The sequence below is a fragment of the Squalius cephalus genome (assembly GCF_949319135.1).
Source record: "Squalius cephalus genome assembly, chromosome: 18".
In the NCBI taxonomy this organism is placed as follows: Eukaryota; Metazoa; Chordata; class Actinopteri; order Cypriniformes; family Leuciscidae; genus Squalius; species Squalius cephalus.
This window is the reverse complement of record NC_137139.1, coordinates 27,998,264-28,015,994: the sequence shown is the minus strand read 5'-3', so window position 1 is coordinate 28,015,994 and position 17,731 is coordinate 27,998,264. Positions and strand designations below refer to the sequence as shown.

The following is a 17,731-nucleotide window of genomic DNA, read 5'->3' as shown; positions in this document are numbered from 1 at the left end:
GGCTTAAGTTTGTGTCCTTTTTGATAATTCAGAAGTCATATGACAGGCAAAAATGTTGTCTAGGTTTTAATCTGAAGCTGAAGTTTAAATTGAACCTTTGAATGTGCACATGATGCCCAAAAATGATGTCTAGATTGGCAGCTTACTAGTTTCTAATTCGAACTGTAGAAGAGCACTCATATCATGCCAAAAAATTTTGTTTAGGTTGTAATCTTAAGTTTAATGATGTCTAAGTAGGCAGCTCACTAGTGTTCTCCTTTTTGACCATTTAAACAATTGTCATGCCCAAAATTGCTGTTCATGTCTTAACCCGAGTTAAAAAGTTAATTTAATCTCCAATAATACAGTCTTAAGTAGGCAACTCACTAGGTTTTAACTTGTTGAAGTTTTGGATGTTCAAGAATGCATTTGATAACCAGTCTAGTTTTGGGCTTTAAATTGAACGTTCCAGAAGTGCATATGTTGTCCAAAGAAGCCATTTGGGTTGGCAGTTCATTAGGTTTGGCCACATTTTTGTCCCTTTGATCATTTGAACAGACATATGATGCCTAAAAGTGTCATCTAGTAGGCAGCTCTCAAGGATTAACCTAAAGTGTTGAAGATTTGGCCTTTGAATTGAATGGTTGAAGGTTGAGATGGTCTATAGGAGATGGCTCAACCTGGCATTAAAAGTAGTTTCACCATCTTAAAATCTAATTAAACATCTTAATCTGCCACATACAGTCACAACAGTAAAAAAGACCTTCATGCATGCAAGTGATGAAATGTTATCCATTTGTATTGCATATGACAGAAATTGTATCTCTTGCCATGTCAAAAGTGTTCCATTGGTGAATTTCTTTTCGTAGGTGGGGCTGTCAATACCACTCACATGTCTGTAATTGAAAGATCTTGCCCCACCCTCGGTATTCCATGAACGTATTGAAGACATGTCAACCTTTTTGTCTTCTCTAATAATCTTATTACACCTTTCCTAACACACCTGATGGGAAAAAAAATCAGTCAGAATATGTGTCATCACTGCTGTGTTTGAGTTTGCCCATACTTGATCTAATTTATTGTAGATTGTTTTTCTAAATATTCTTCTTATATTATTATCAAGTGCCTTTATCTCAAAACACCAATCAGGGTTTGTTTTTCTTTATAAATGTGTGTGTGTGTGTCTATATATATACACAATTTCTTTCTTTTTTTAAGAGATATCTTACTCACCCAGGCTGCATTTATTAGATTTAAAAAAATACAGTAAAACAGTAATATTGTGAAATATTATTACAATTTAACTGTTTTCTATTTTAATTTATTTAAACTGTAATGTATTCCTGTGTTGGCAAAGCTGAATTATCAGCATCATTACTCCAGTCTTCAGTGTCACATGATCCTTCAGAAATCATTCTGATATGATGATTTGCTGCTCAAGAAACATTTAATAATATTATCAATGTTGAAAACAGTTGTGCTGCTTAATATTTATGTGGAAACGGTGATTGATTTTTTTTTCAGGATTCTTTTATAAATAGAAAGTTAAAAAGAACAGTTATATACATATATTTGTTATATAATTATTTTGTATTAATGTAAACATCTTTATGGTCACATTTAATTAATTTAATTCATCCTTGCTAAATAAAAGTATTAATTTCTTAAAAAAAAAAAAAATCTTACTGACATCACACTAATTTACCTGAAATGTAAGCTTGGCCAGGTGTGTTTCCAGCACATCATTTACTAATAATTCATAATAATTCATTACATTTATATAGCACTTTTCTAGGTACTCAAAGCGCTTTACATAGAAGGGTGAATCTCCTCAACCACCACAAATGTGCAGCATCCACCTGGATGATGCGACGGCAGCCATAGTGCGCCTGAACGTCCAGCACACACCAGCTTATTGGTGGAGAGGAGACAGTGATGAAGCCAAACACTATATGGTGATGATTAGGAGGCCATCATGGGAAAAGGCCAATGGGCAAATTTGGCCAGGATGCCAGGGTTAAACCCCTACTCTTTTTTTTTTTTTTTTTTTTTTTTTTTTCTTTCCGAAGGACATCCTGGGATTTTTAATGACCACAGAGAGTCAGGACCTCGGTTAAATGTCTCATCCGATGGACTACTCACAGCCAGGCTGACTATTTTTGTAGATTCATTTGGTTTATGCCAAGTTACGCTTTAAACTGACCAGATAATCCACCCAACAAGATCCTGTTTACTTCTATATGAGCAAACAGCTGAAATCTCGAGATTACAACATTTCTAATGATGTCTAATACGCTATAATGTATCTAAATTAAGTCTGATTAAGGCTATGATATGTTCTTCCACAGCTTCTGGAATATGTTGGGAAAGGGAAGAGCATCATGGATGTGGGTCTGGCCCAGGCCCGGCAGCCCCTCACAACACGAAGTCACTACTTTGAAGTGGAGATTGTGGATTCTGGAGAAAAGTGCTACATCGCCCTGGGCCTGGCAAGAAGAGTAAGTCCATTGTGTTATTATTCCTCATTTAAAAGTTACTTCTGATAAAAGTGTTCACAAAATCGATTAATGTAGGGAAGTGCATGCACACATGCATGACATTTCCCATCCTTCGTTATATTCTCCTAAATGCTCTGTAATACTTGTCACATTTCATCATGCATTGCAGATGCCATTTAGTTTTTTTTAAAGGTATTTTTGGCAATGGTAAAGTATTTATATCAAATTCCCAGTGGTTTTGGCCTGAACAAAAATGGATGTGTACAGTAAGCTCTGGATATACACCAATATTGCAAATGCGGCTCCACAACAGTGCATCATCATAACAGTTACAGTTTGACAGGCCCTGAGGCACAGTATGTAAATAAAACAGTGGTTTGAGAGAATCACCTTGCTGTCAAGCTCAAATGAATAACTCACACCTCTGTCATCATTTACTCATCCTCTAGTTTTTCTCATTACTTTTTTTCTGTCATAACTTTTCCATAACTTTGTTTCTTCTGTCAAATGAGGGGCTTTCGCAGCGGAGGAACTTTTCACAGTTCTTATAACTAATGCAATGTGTCATCACAGGGCTAAATTAGCTCCTACTTGAGTAGAGTCTAACCCAGCACAATAGGAACTACCAGTGACATAAGTGTAAAAAGCCGTGTAAACATAGTTCACATATACTGACTCTACAAACTAACTCCACAAACACGTTGTGTTCTTTTCTCAGCCTTGATGATATGTTGTCATGACGCAAGTTGTCATAGCAGATTTCTTCTCTTCAGGCCCTTTTACATGGAGCGCGATTAGGCGATGCGAATGTACGTCACGATGACGCTCTTGAATCGAAACACTAGTTCCCTATGGAGCTATTCACACCTGGCGCGATTGGTCGCAGCACGTCCAGTATGTCAAAAGTGTGAGAGTAGTGGTGGCGCTGTTTTGAAAGGTATTCCGGAAGAGAGACGGGAATGAATGTTATCATTGGTGTTTGAGAACAGATTTATACTTACATGTTCTTTATACAGATTATAATTTTTATTAATTTTTCACTAAATTATGTGATTTGAAGAGCTTGATACAGCGTACGGTCACAGAGCGTGGTTTTGTTCCGTGCATGTTGTGAGTCAGGAAGCTTGTCTGCTCTAGAGCCGTCAATCATAGTATATGATCATAACTCCTGCCCTTCCGAATGATGACGTTGTTTTAATTTCCTCGTTCTGCATGGTTCCGCTCATAAACAACTGAGAGAAACGTTTCTACAGATGAAACATGAAGCCAAACAAATATAGGATTACGGCGATATATGTTCTGTATGTGTTTTTCATGCGGCTCAGGGTATTTTTATAACAAATAATGAGAAATGCTTACATGAGAAATGCTAAAACACTACAAATAATGCATCTCTGCCAAATAATGCATTCTCAGCGCCATCTATCGTGCAGGCGTGAATTAGCTGAAGGCAATCAGTTGTTTCCTGTTCAGTGTGAAAACTCTGTTCGTCGGTGATTCGCTTTATCACGCCATGCTCAGTGTGAAAGGGCCTTTAGCCCTCCTTTTTAATCTTTCAGTCACATAACTTAAACGACTACATTCATCTCAGTTATCACGAAACCCATGACACACAACAAAAACACAGCTCTGATCACAGTGTCCTCCATCCTGCAGTTGTTGATGTTGTTTATGTCGCGCTTAAATGACGTTGCTGTCGGCCAGATTACGTCATTTTAGAGTTCCTACTGGCGGTGCGAATACAACCAGGAAAATGGCTCTAGGGGAAATGTAGTTTCCTTGGGCACCACCCTGGTAGCTAGCTCCTATAACCACCCTGTTTGAAAGCCCCTATGATGACTAGTGGCTGTCAAGTAGGGCTGTGCCGGTCAACTTGACAACCGCACCACCGCGGTGGCTGAGTAGCACTGGCGGTGGTCCACCAAAACAATTGTTTTACATGAATATTATGACAGGAGTGAAGCACAAAGCTTTGTGTACAAAATAAATAATAGGTTAGCAATTAAATGTTACATCGCAGCCATGGAAACGTTTGGATTCATGACGAATGAGAGAGATGTGCGTAAGCCCATAAATTTAAGCTTTGTCGGCTTTGTATTCTGTTTTGTGATCCGGTCACCCGATTATCAGCAAATTTTACAATATTCCATTAGTTATTATTCCACTGGACATGGAATCTCTTGTTTCTTTTCCCAAATCTTCACTCACGTCTCACCCATTTTCGCAGGGGACTATAAACCTGTCTTCCTTTGGTTCGCTTTTAAGTAGGCCTATTATATCCGCATTCTTTACTGTGGTAAAGTAGAAAAACGCTGTAGGAAAGATAGCCTACCTTTTTACTTGCACGTCAAAAATCTTTTTAACACCGTTTGTGCTTGTTATTATACTTGGTAAGGCGCATCAAGTTTATTTGTAAGGACGTTTCACATGCGCGGGTGATTTTAGTTTCGCTTTCTCTGGCAGCGCAAAATCAAACATAGCTTAAATGTCTTGCCCTTGTGGAAGATAAAATTCTCTCTTCGGACCTGTTACAACTAGTAGAAAACATGAAGATATAAAAAAAAACAGAACAAAAAAAGAGATGGTCTTTCTGCTCGTGTCCCACATCCCTGATCCCTCTCAAAGTGCAGAGCGGTAGGCTTGAGGGGGTCGCGCACCGGACGCGCAGCTCAGCGCCGCGCCGCGCCACGTCTAGGACAACTCTCACCTGAAATTCTGATAACATCAGCAATTTTCTGATTTCTGTAAATAAATATAAAACTAAATGTATATTGCAGCACAGGGTGAAGTCCGTATATACATTAACTACGATTTGATAAATGTAAATATATTCACATAAATATATTCACATAAATGTAAATTTAATATAAAACTATGTAAATGGCGCTCTGTGGCGCGGCAGGATTTTGAACACGGTCCTGAGCCGTTGCTGGGCGCCGTGGACAGACGCCGAAAGGCGCCGCTGGTGTGTGTACTCTCATAGAGAATAATGTGTTCGAATTTAAAAGACGTGGCGCTGCGCGGCGCTGAGCTGCGCGTCCAGTGTGCGACCCCCTTTAGGCTATATCACACATCTTTGTGTGGAAATATTAAACAAATGTTTTTTAAATATTTAACTATTATATTATTTAAGTTAAAGGCACACTATGCAGTTTCCGTTTTTGTCAAACAGCGACCCCTAGAGTCGCTGTGGAGTACTTGTATTTAACGTTACTGTCGTAAATACCACTCGCGCAGAGCCGTCTCTGCACTCTTCCGACCGCACTTTCTTCGTTTTCTTCGTCGACTCTGCCATGATTTACGTCTGAAATGCATGCTAGCGTCTTTCATAGAAGCTGCTTCATATGTTGTTGATGTATGTGACGTCGAGCCGTAAAGCAAGTTGTGATTCTCGCGAGATTTGTCGGGGCGCCACTTCTCAAACCTGCATTGCTGGTTTTGACTATCTTGCATAGTGTTCCTGTAATATATTTATTTCAATGCTTTCAAATAAACACGCATGTCTGTTACGAAATGGATGTTTGAGCCTCGTTTATTATTATTATTTTATTTCAAAATGTATTTAATTGAGGTGTGTGTATATATATATATATAGATATATATATATAGATATATATAGATATATATATATATATATAGATATAGATATATAATATATATATATATATATATATATATATATATATATATATATATTAGAGGTGGGCATAGATTAATTTTTTTAATCTAGATTAATCTAGATTAATTTTGAAATTAATCTAGATTAATCTAGATTAAAATGGCTCATTTGAATTCTGCCGAAGGCATTCAGAGTATGTGTGCTACCCAAATAATGACTATAAAAGTAAGTCTTTGAGAACGGGTTTCTCAAGCCAGGTGGCGCATTAGACCAGGGGCTCATCTCCTGTTTCCAAAATGCATCACAAACTGCTTGAGAAAGCTGTTCTACTCATAGACTGTAAAAGGTTACTACTGTACTGTTACCGTCCGTAGGCAACATTAGGTAGGCCTATGTTATTATCAACTACGATAGGCTATCAATTAGGGATGGGCGATATGGCCTAAAATCCATATTGTGATATACATTGCAGCCTCTTGCGATAACGATATTATAATAAAACCATTTCAGAACAGGTTACACAGACCCTGCTAAACAACTGCTGTTTTTTTTTTGTTTTTTTTTTTTGAAAGGGTGTATGTAGTTTTGAGAACATATATTGTGCAAAACTGTAAGTATACAACATAATTTTGCAGATAAATCAAATGTAAGTACACTAGCTGCAGAGACTTAAGTAGGTCTAATGTTTATTATGGCTTGGAGCTTATGAAACCCCAAATTTAAAATTAGAATATTGTCTAACTGATGTCTTTTCAGTTAAAAAGAAACACAACAACGATTCTTAAAATCGGGCGCTTTTAATAAAAAGAGATTATGTGCTACACCACTCACTAAGATATATTGGGAATAATACGCGCGCGCTGGTATTCAGTGATATGTTTCGTTTTGAATTTGAGGTGGTAGAACGGATTAGTCGTGTGTTAACTTACCGAACTGTTACACCACACAGTCTACGTCGGACGGCTTAAATACAAACCAAGTCCAAATAATGGATGTTGCACGGATCTTTTACACCAGCTTTCACTTTCAGCCGTGTTTACTTAAGATGACGACGAATATGATGCGTTGCAGCCGGGTGTTCCTCGCGGCCGCGGGTAGATTGCGTCATCATAGCTTGTGTAGCTTGAGCCAGCTCCCAACGCTCCCAACCCAACTTGGAGAATAGATTAACGGCGATATTTTTTTTATCGCGCGATAAGAGTCTCGCGTTAACGCAGCGCGTTAACGCCGATAACGGCCCACCACTAATATATATATATATATATATATATATATATATATATATATATATATATAAAAAAACACCCCCCAACCACCGCAGTGGTAAAAAAACTGCCACCGTCACAGTCCTACTGTCAAGCTCCAGAAATGCATTATGAATGGCGTCCAGATGGCTCATGTGCAATATTACAAGTCTTTGTTAAAGCCCTACAAAGTCATGTATGAGCAAGAGACCAGAAGTCTTAGTCATTATTTATTATTATTCATTGGACTAGGCTACCTTTTAGGGTGTTTTTAAGTCACTTTTTGTCATTTATGGTGCTTGACAGCCCTTGGTCATTCATTTTTGTTGTATGAAAAAGAGCAGCTTGAACTTTGTGAAAGAAATTCATACAGGGACAATGACAGTATTATTTACAGTATTTATACCATTATAGTTTTATTAATACTTTTATTTTTATAGTTTTAGTTTTTAATTTAATTTAATAAACTTTGTCATTTTTATTAGATTTTATATAATTATTTAGGTTTAAATTATTTTATTCCATATTAATTTGTTTAGATTTAGTTTTTTATTTCCAGTTAGTACATTTAGTGCTTTAACAATTAAGTTTTTAATCTACTATTTATATTTTATTTCAGGGTTATTTCAGTGACCAAAAAATGTTTTTAATAGTTAACAATATTAACCCTTGTTCATGAGTGAGTAAATGATGGCAGAGTTTTTTATCTTTTGAGTGAACTATTCCTGTAGTCAGTAAAAGTCATGTAGTGATCATGCAGGGTTGGAACAGGAACACAGCACTGTGTTCTCCTCTCTTCCTGACGTTCTGTACAAGAAAGTGAAGGGTAATTAGTCTCAGGTTGGGAACTGCAGACAGTAGACAAGTCTGCTGTGTCGAATCGTGGAAAGGCCTTTGGTTGCTCAGAGAAACGGAGAGATTTAGCTGCCTAATTACTGTTTACTCTCATTAGATGTGTACCCTGTGTTCCCTGCATCCTGTGTCTGGAGAGATGTTTGCAAACAATGTGGTTGTTAATTGTTAGAACATCAAATGCGTGTATTACCTCTGCCGTTTGAGGAACAACAACAAAACTGCGGTGGGAACATCAGATGGGCCAAATTATAAGATGGTCTGCTCTCTGATAGTCCCAGTTTCGGTCTGAGGATGATGGTGGATGTGGAGAGGAAGAGCCGAGCTCTTATCTGCAATCAGTGAACCCTGACCCCCTGTGAACGGGGACTGGACCTGGCCGTACGAGCTGGTGCGCATGCATCCGGAATACACTGGGTTGCTAGGATGCAAGACAAAGATTTTCTGGGTTCTAACAAGGGGCGGAGGTGCGTACCGGAGCCTCGGCGGCCACGTCTACGTGAATGGGTCCAACCCTTATCACCTCCTGACCTTCCCTTCTTTCACCAGCCCTTTCCTCTGCTCTCATCCGGCACCGCGGGCTTCGGTTTCAGCTAGCTCTCTAGCACTTCCCATGGAGCAATTGAGGGAGTGTGTGTTCCTGACCCTGGTGTCCTTATTTATTTTGGAAACATTCACAAGTGGAGATCAACTCTTGAAGTGTTCGGCAAGGAACACAATCTGTCTGTCTGTCATCAATCCATCTGACCTATTCCAGTGCTCCATTTTACTGTATGTGTGGGTGTTTACTTTAAAGCACTTAAACGCATCATTATTAAGGCCAATCAGATACAAGGACTTGAACTAACTGTGTGTGTGTGTGTGTGTGTGTACTTGTATATATCTTTACTTTCACTTTTGATCAATTTAATGCATCCTTGTTGAATGAAACTGAATAGAATTTTATTGTCATTTCCGGCCAATCTGTAATTTTGTCAAATTGTAGTCAATAATTTTATTCCAAAAAAAGTTTAAATGTCAATTCCACTACCATTATTTCCATCACAGAATATTGAAACATAAGACATGTTAAATTTAAAGTGTGGTGGAAATGACAATTCTCCTGTGATGTATGAATATACACTGTCAGAGGTCAAATTAAAAGTGTTTTAACCCTTTAGGCGCCAGAGGTTTTTTCCTAAAACGTTCGATTTTGACATCTTAATTTCAAAAGGCTATATCTTAAAAGTGATAAAAGATAGAGACTTTCTGTAAATTAGAGAAATATTAAGGATGACCCAAAGTTTATGTAGGGATTACCTTTTCCCATCTAATTTGCATATTATGACGTCATATGGTGGCGGCCATCTTGGATTATAGAATTTGTATGGTTTTTGTTGATGTTTATTTGTTTTTTTGTTTTGTTTTTTTAGCTGACAAAGACGCACACATCACAAGGACATGAACACACAAAAAAGAACACATATTGTACACTACTAAATGGTCAGGGAAATAGATAGTAAATCAACAGTGTAATAAATGGCAGACAAAAACAATTGTTGCAGGGCTTTTGCTGTAGAGATAATGACTCCCTATTCATCCAGGTGACATTTCTTGTAGTGTTTCATGGTGTGGTCTTGCGATAGACTATGCATAATAGCCCCTCTGCCCCGTGTCACATCGCCTCTTCTCCTGCTACGAGCAGCAGCGCGCGCGGGCGCGGCCAGATCTGCCTCGCGCGCGCGCCGAATGTGCACAGCTCGGACTACTGTCATTGTCATTGCGACTCCCCACCCTGCCTCCACGTTGCCCCCTAACTGCCCTATGAATACTTCGACCTCGTCTAACATACCCAGTGGCATTAGACAAAGTCTCCACCACAATACTGTCGCCGCGATTGCGGAGAGGCACACGGTCGGTCACGGCTAGCGCGGTAAAAATCTCCCGCGGCCGCCTCGTTCCCCACAACACTAACACGCCTGCTAACTTCGCGATGAACACTCCGACCCCGGGAAACATTGTTCCCTCCACTGACATTGGGCAAAGGACCATCTAACGTTATATTGGGCAAAGGATTCACCGTTTGTGCTTGGTGTAGGGCTATACTTTCACTTTCAGAATCACCGTCATTTTCTGAAGGCAGATAACGTTATTCCCCTTCAGAATCAGGGTCCGCGAATATAAGACACAACACTTCATTGCGGGTAAGCTTTATTGATGCCATTAGATAATAATAATAATAATAATCTCATGCAAATACTCGCTGATGTTGACAATATTGCTCTGATAAAATGGCTCACTCGCACACTAGCTCCGCTTTTGTTCGCACTGATTCAATGCGCTCTAGCTCGAAGATTTTGTATAGAAGCATGACTTTTTTTTGAGTCGGGGATGAAGTATGACATGTCTGCCAACTAGTGGAGGGGAGGTTGAACGAAATTTGACACCCTATTTGACAAAATCGGCCGTTTTATTCAGTGCCGCATCTTGTCGAGTAAACTCGACCGTGGCGCCCAGAGGGTTAAGAGTTAATTTTCTAAAAGTGCTCATAGTTCATGGTTTTGTGATGACAGGAGCTTGCACAGATGCCATTCCAGCGCCCGTATTGTGGTGTTTGGGGGCAGGTACCCTCTTGGCCTAATCTCTGCTCTGTGTGTCATGTGCAGATGTGCATCTGCCTCCACCGGCAGCCTCTCTGCTACTTGTTGTCTTTGCCACAGTGTGGAAATGCAGGCAGCTCGAGTATCGCACATAAAAGCCCCGGGTGGATCTGATATGGCTCTGCCACGGACACATATGCTACTGTTTGTGTTTCTTGGAAGCTCGACGCTTTCTCTCTAATGGCTTTTGCAGTCTCCTCAGGGGGCCAAAACACTATATGCATGAATAGCTCCTCTTCTCAAACAGGAGTATGTGGTATATAATTTCATTTGACAGATTTAAAAAAAAAACTCTTATGTGGGTCGCTGGGGCGAGCGAGGTGATTTATTGCTTGTGTGCTTTGCGTGGCATGTTGAAGTGTCTGTTTGCTTGTGTGTTTATACATGGTACTTGATATAGAGCACAGATGTAATCCTACGAATACACGGAATGCACTATCATTTTTCACCTTGTCAGGGAGCAGATGTAAACTCAATTGAAATTAAGTAATGTTTACAAACAGTTTACTTTCTCATGTGTTGTTCCAGAGAGCCCTACTCTATTGTCTCTACATGTTTAGATCTGTTTGTCAGATTCGCCTTAGGTATCATCATCATCCTCGTGCTCTCTGTTGCACAACTTCATTGCGCTGGAGCCGATATAGCGCTTCACAACACTAGTGGGGTGGAAAGCGACCAAGGGATGTTAAACGCGTCACCTTACTGTGGCTCTCATTTAAATCATCTGTCCGTTTTGGGTCCGAGCTTAGATCGCGAATAAATCAGTTTTAAGTCCCCCTGGTCTATGTTTACTCCTCTTGCTTATTAGATAAACAGATTAAAAGATCTCGACCTGAACCATAACACAACCCTCTATCAGCCTTAACCAAAACAGATCTCCATGTAATCCTCTAGACCAGATTACAGAAATGCCAGCACACGGAGACGGTAAAGACATTTATAATGTTACAAAATATTTATTTAAAAAATATTTCTTTTGAATTTTCTAATGTTGAAAGAAAATCGATCATGGTTCCCACAAAAATATCATAAATGGATTTAGCAAATTAAAAAAAAATGCAATAATTCTGTGCATATGGAATTATTTTATTTTAAAACAATTAATGAATTATCTATTGTTACATAATATCTTATTGTACATAATATTTACTCATAATTCAGTTAAGAATTGATGACAAATGTTTCAGCAACACATTAAAAGACTTTACAAAACTTTTCAAGGTTCGATTCATTAACGGTACTTAATGCATTAGGTATGAACTAGCAATGTGTAATATCATGTACAATATTTATTAATATTGGTTAATGTTAATTTCTACATGTGCATTTTTTAACTTTTAAGTTATATAAATTAATTTTAATGTATTATAATCAAACATGAATTAACATTAGCATAGGTGGATTAATTCTGTAAAATATTGTTTATTCATGATACAAGTCAGCATGAAATGGAAGTTGCGATAGTGTTTTCCTCCTTATTGTGAAGTATATCCGAGTGAAATGGCTTCTTGAACAAGACATTTTTTTTTAGGTCGGGGCTTGTTTTTGTCCGTCGGGAATTGAAAATTGGTGGTTTGATGGTTGTGATATTGCTATCGCTGGATCTCATGTGAGTGACAGGTTGTCCCGCCCTCACGCCAGTAAACGGTTATTTTAATTAAAGATTACGAGGTCACATGAATTAAAAATAATAAAATAATGACACGCACAGATAAATCATTTATAATTAATACTGCAATATAACATTTAAAAAAATAACAATTGTCAATTTTAATTTCATTGTGACTAACAATTTGGATCTTTTGAAGATTATAAGCTGTATAATGAATGCATTAAAAATGCTTTTTAGAGTGCATTACATATACAGGCTTCAAGGGAATTGTTAATAGGCTTTAATAGTCTCTTCAAATGACAGCAGAGAAATACCAAAAATATCTTTGCATGTTAATTGCATCTCAGGTCTAATCAAAATATTGGCTGCTCCTTGTGTTTGTGCTGGCATGGTTTATCTGTATATAAAAAAACATAACCTTTGCTGCTCTATGACTTCAATTCTTAAACCTAAAACAATGAGCTGTGATGCTGTAATCGTTTTCTGGCTATAGAGCTCAATTCTCTCTCCACCACATTAATATGAAAGTGTTGAGTGAGATTGTTGAAAGTGAAAGCGTCGCAAGTATGTGTTCACAGTAAATCCATCATTGGTATCTATAAAACCTGACTGTTGTCTAATTATTAGAATTTGTGTCTTATTCTTCCTCTCTTTTGTCAGGATTACCCAAAGAACAGGCATCCGGGCTGGAGTCGAGGTTCTGTTGCATATCACGCAGGTGAGTTGTTGATCATTTTTAAAGATCTTGTCGTTACAACAGTCAGTATGTTTACATGCACAGTTATTTTCGAGCTACAGTATTTTTTGTGTAGTCAAGCTAGTCGTCATCTGTCTAAATGCATAACACAATGCATAATCAAACAGTTTGAAGGATTGAATGCACATAGTGCTTCACTTTTTTCGTCACATACGCACTATTGGTGTGTTCAAGACCATGAAATTTTGGATTTATGAGTTAGGAAGTCGTAATTACGACATCAGATGAGTTCAAGTCACTTGGTTGGAGGAAGATGGCAATGTACTACCTTTACTGCAAAAAAATCAGCAAGATTTTTAACTCTACAAAATGATGAACAAAGAATGCGCATAAGCAGTGTTTTTAATTTTTTATGTTTTACTAATTTATGAACGGCATCATAATTGTACAGTACTTTCGCATTTTTACATGAAACTCAGCTAGTTTTATTAATTTAATTAATTTCAACAAATTTACAATCAATACAGATGCTGCATCTGTTAGGGAACATGGGGAAATGTTTCCCGTTTCTTTCAGTTTTTTTCTCCTCCGATTGGCCTAAATCACTGTTCATAGTTAAACGCATCATAAGCCCAGGCCAATTGTAGCCTGATGAACATGAACACATGCTGGACACCCTGATCTTAAAACATGTTTGTTCATTGAGTAAAAGTACAATCAGTAGTGTAATTTTTTTCCCAGGTGCTTGTACATTAAATAATGTATTCAAACCATCTGAATGTTGCTATTATTGCTCATTTGCCAGGTTACAATCACATTCTGTAGATCTGTTAGCCCGACATCGCAAAAATTGCATTGCCATGATTTAATTCAGACTAAGGACATATAAAAAAAAGACATGCCTTCATGTTCACTATCTGTTTTTGTCCGAAATCTGAAATGAAACTTTCATGTAATGTAGAAGTACTAAGAAGTCCCACATAAAGTTATTTTTATACACACAAGTCCACAGATCCTGTTTACATAAAGTTTGTTTTGTTTTCTCCGTTTTGTCATCTCTGGTTGTATTCCTATCACAGGTTACGCATGGATTACCCAGAATTCCTGCAGGTGGTGACTTTTTTTTTTAAAGCTTTATTATTTGGCTCCTCTTCTCTTTTCAAGCCTACTCATCTATGGGCACCATCAGTGTGTGGAGGTCCTGGATGATGATAAGAGGAGTGTAGAGAGGAGATCAGTGTGTTGATTTGAAGAAAATCCTCTTGAAAATTGCATGAGGATAAATAGCCCTATCTCACTCCACAGGTCCCATCTTTCAAAACAGCTCAAAGGAAGTTGATATCGGATAAGATTTGCCTCTCAATGTAAAGATGGCAATCTTTGTACTCGAACCCTTCATGCCTTCATGCCACTCTACATAACAGATTAGTCACTGAGTATCATCCTGAATGAAACTGTGCTTCTGTGGTGACTCAGAGCCTATTGTTTAAGGGTGAGGGATTTTGCCTGTAAGCCAGATAAACAGTGACGGTTCAGATTTTTTGATATATTTTTTTATATATATATAATGTAATGTGGCAACGTTACTTCCATTAGTGTGTTATTTGGGTTGTAGCTGCAACAATAGAGATGCTATAAAAATAAACTCATTAGTCTTATTTGATAGACTGGACATTGATAGATCTGTTTTCCACTACACTACTACCAGACCAGTGTAAATCACTGTGCAATTCTTGTGACTTTAAGTACTTCACAACTCTCAATTTGACATTAACATACCGTTGGATATACTGGATATACATACATTTTATGTATGTATCTGTTTATAACAACCGATATTCAATATTTAATTGTGCATTACCATTCCTTATGTTTTTACGTTTCGGTTACATTTGCCATTAGGGATGTGCTCGAAGCCGAATACTGTGTTCGGGAAGGAAATGACGCATTCTACGGAGCCCCTAAAGGAACAGGGTGATGGAAAAAAATATGAGATGGGAAGAAAAATTATATTTCAATGATTTTGCGTTTTCTCGCAATTATATAATTGGGTATATTGTATATAATCTGCAGGTATCAGGCAGCCACTATCAATATGCGAGATATTTAAATTGCTTTTGAATGCATGCTTGCTTTTTACTTTCACTTTCAAATGCGCGATCACACATACTCTTTGTATAGGGAGCGTCAGTACTGACCACACATTTTACAAGATAAGATATTTCTCAATGACGCTCAGGATTTTTAAATTTGGATATATATATATATAATACATATATTTTAAATATATAAATAGATAGATAAAAAGATATAAAACTTGAAATACAAATATTATACTTTATATCAAAATAACTGTGTGTGTATATATATATATATATATATATATATATTAAAGCACATAAATGTATATATGAATGTGTATTTATAAATGTATGTGTATTTTTCTTAGCATTAGTATCCTCTATTTATTGGTTGACAACAATTATTCTACCGATCCAAAATTTTCATATGGGTGAAGTTTGGAAGTGATGGAAGTTTGTTTATTTGCTAGTGAATTCACCCAGGCCCCGTGTTCTTCTCGACTGTGAAGAATTCAGCCATATCATCACTCGCATCAGGGCGATGCAGTTTGTCAAGCCCTCTTGTCAGCTTTTGCGGAGCTGCATTTATGGGGCATATCTTTTCTGCGCCTCATTGCGGCACCCGCTGATGGAGGTCTGGCATTGCCACAGAAGCGGGTCAGATTAGGGGGGCATGACTCATTGTCCTGTCCTGATCTATAAGAGGCCCACATCTATGACTCATAATCCAGTTAATCATCACGTAGAGACGCGTTGCGGCCTCTGATATGTCGCTTTGAGGGTCAGTGTCCTCACGCGCATCATAGCCAAGGACAAGAAGGGCTATTATAATCTCATTTGGATTGAGAAATGAAGTCGGAAGTCGAGTGAAAATGTTTTTTTTTTTTTTTTTTTTTTTTTTTTTAAGAGTTTGGAACAATGATTTTATGCTGTATATGATCCCCATTCCTGTTTTAATTAATCTTCTGACCATGCCAAGTGTGTCAAAATAGTTGGCAGAGTCGCTTTACCCCAAATCACTATTTTCAGGTTTCAGTTCATTTTCAGTTCACGTTTGGTAATGCAGTAGGTTACGTGACCTTTCCCTGTTTAGGTTACTTTAAAATGTTGATGACATGAACAAGCAAATAGTTTTTCCCTTCTGAGCCCCCCAGGCTCATAAAACTGCCTTCTTGTTTGCGGAAGCAAGTCTACATTCCCGATCTTTTCCAGAGAACAGCTCTCACATTCGAGGAAAGCCCTCTCTGCACTCCGGTGTAGCGTTTCCTGCCAGAGAGCCTGAAAGCTCTGGCTTGGTGAGAGCGCGTGCCCAAGCCCCCGTCTATTTTTAGTCGCCTTCTTCACCCACAGTGGTCGTGGTGTTTGCGGAGTGTGGTGTTGGGACCGAGGCCCACATGGGAATCATAATGATGCAGTGTTTTCATCTCCCTCCGCATGTTCAGATAGGGATTGTTTAAACAGTATCCTGAGCTGGGAACGGGTCCCATGACAACTCTACAAATATTTACCAGCCACACACTGCAATAAGGTTTTTTTTGTCTGCAGGCTACCTTTCCGTGTTTTTCTTTCACTTGCTCTTGATTGTTGTTGTCTCTTTGTTTTGTTATCTTCTTATATAAGGAGAACTTTGACTTAGGAGAAAGAAACGTACAGAGGCATGAAAGCACATCTCCTTTCATCCTGTCAGTTTCTGGATGAAGAGTATAAGTCTTCTCTGGATCATTAAGAGCAAATGTGTGAGGAATCCAGCATTAGTGCTTGCTTATTCAGATTCACTTCAGGTCTTCACAGTGCTAACTTAAGCATTGCTTCTTTATGTCCTAAAATTCATTCAGATGTTGAGTTGTTAGCTCTGTCAATGACTATAAATGAATCACCCAAAAAAGAGGCTTTAAAAAGATAATCAGATGAGATACAGAAACAAATATTATGAAATATGAGCTCAAGCACTCATTTTACCTACAGTGATGCTGTCCAACAGCGACACCAGCAGATGATGTTTCTGGTGGAGGTGGGACTCAAATTAATAGGGCACCTTTGGACCTGTGACTCATGACATCTGTGTTTACCATGGATTTGTTTATTTAATGGTCTGAAAAGATATATATATATATATATATATATATATATATATATATATATATATATATATATATATACACGTGTGTGTATATATATATATATAGAAAGAAGTCTCTTATGCTGTCCAAAACAGTAACAACTGTATTATTGTGAAATATTATTACAAGATAATATAACTGCTTTCTATTTGGATACATTTTAAAATGTAATTTATTCCTGTGATCAAAGCTGAATTTTCAGCATCATTACTCCAGTCTTCAGTGTCACATGATCCTTCAGAAATCATTCTAATATGCTGATTTGCTGCTCAAGAAACATTTCTTATTATTATCAGTGTTGAAAACTGTTTCCTGTGTAGTACTTTTGTGGAAACGGTGATATATTTTTCTCAGGATTCATTGAAAAATAAGAAGTTCAAAAGAACAGCA

At 37.8% G+C, this 17,731-nt stretch overlaps 1 protein-coding gene across 1 annotated transcript in view; it reads left to right on the top strand.

Moving 5' to 3' along the window:
• Positions 1–17,731, top strand: part of spryd3 (SPRY domain containing 3) — a 45,975-nt gene that overhangs the window by 25,784 nt on the left and 2,460 nt on the right. Inside the window, exons 7-8 of the mRNA XM_079850395.1 lie at positions 2,328–2,477; positions 13,104–13,161. Coding sequence (XP_079706521.1) covers positions 2,328–2,477; positions 13,104–13,161 — 208 coding nt within the window. The remainder of the gene's footprint in view (positions 1–2,327; positions 2,478–13,103; positions 13,162–17,731) is intronic.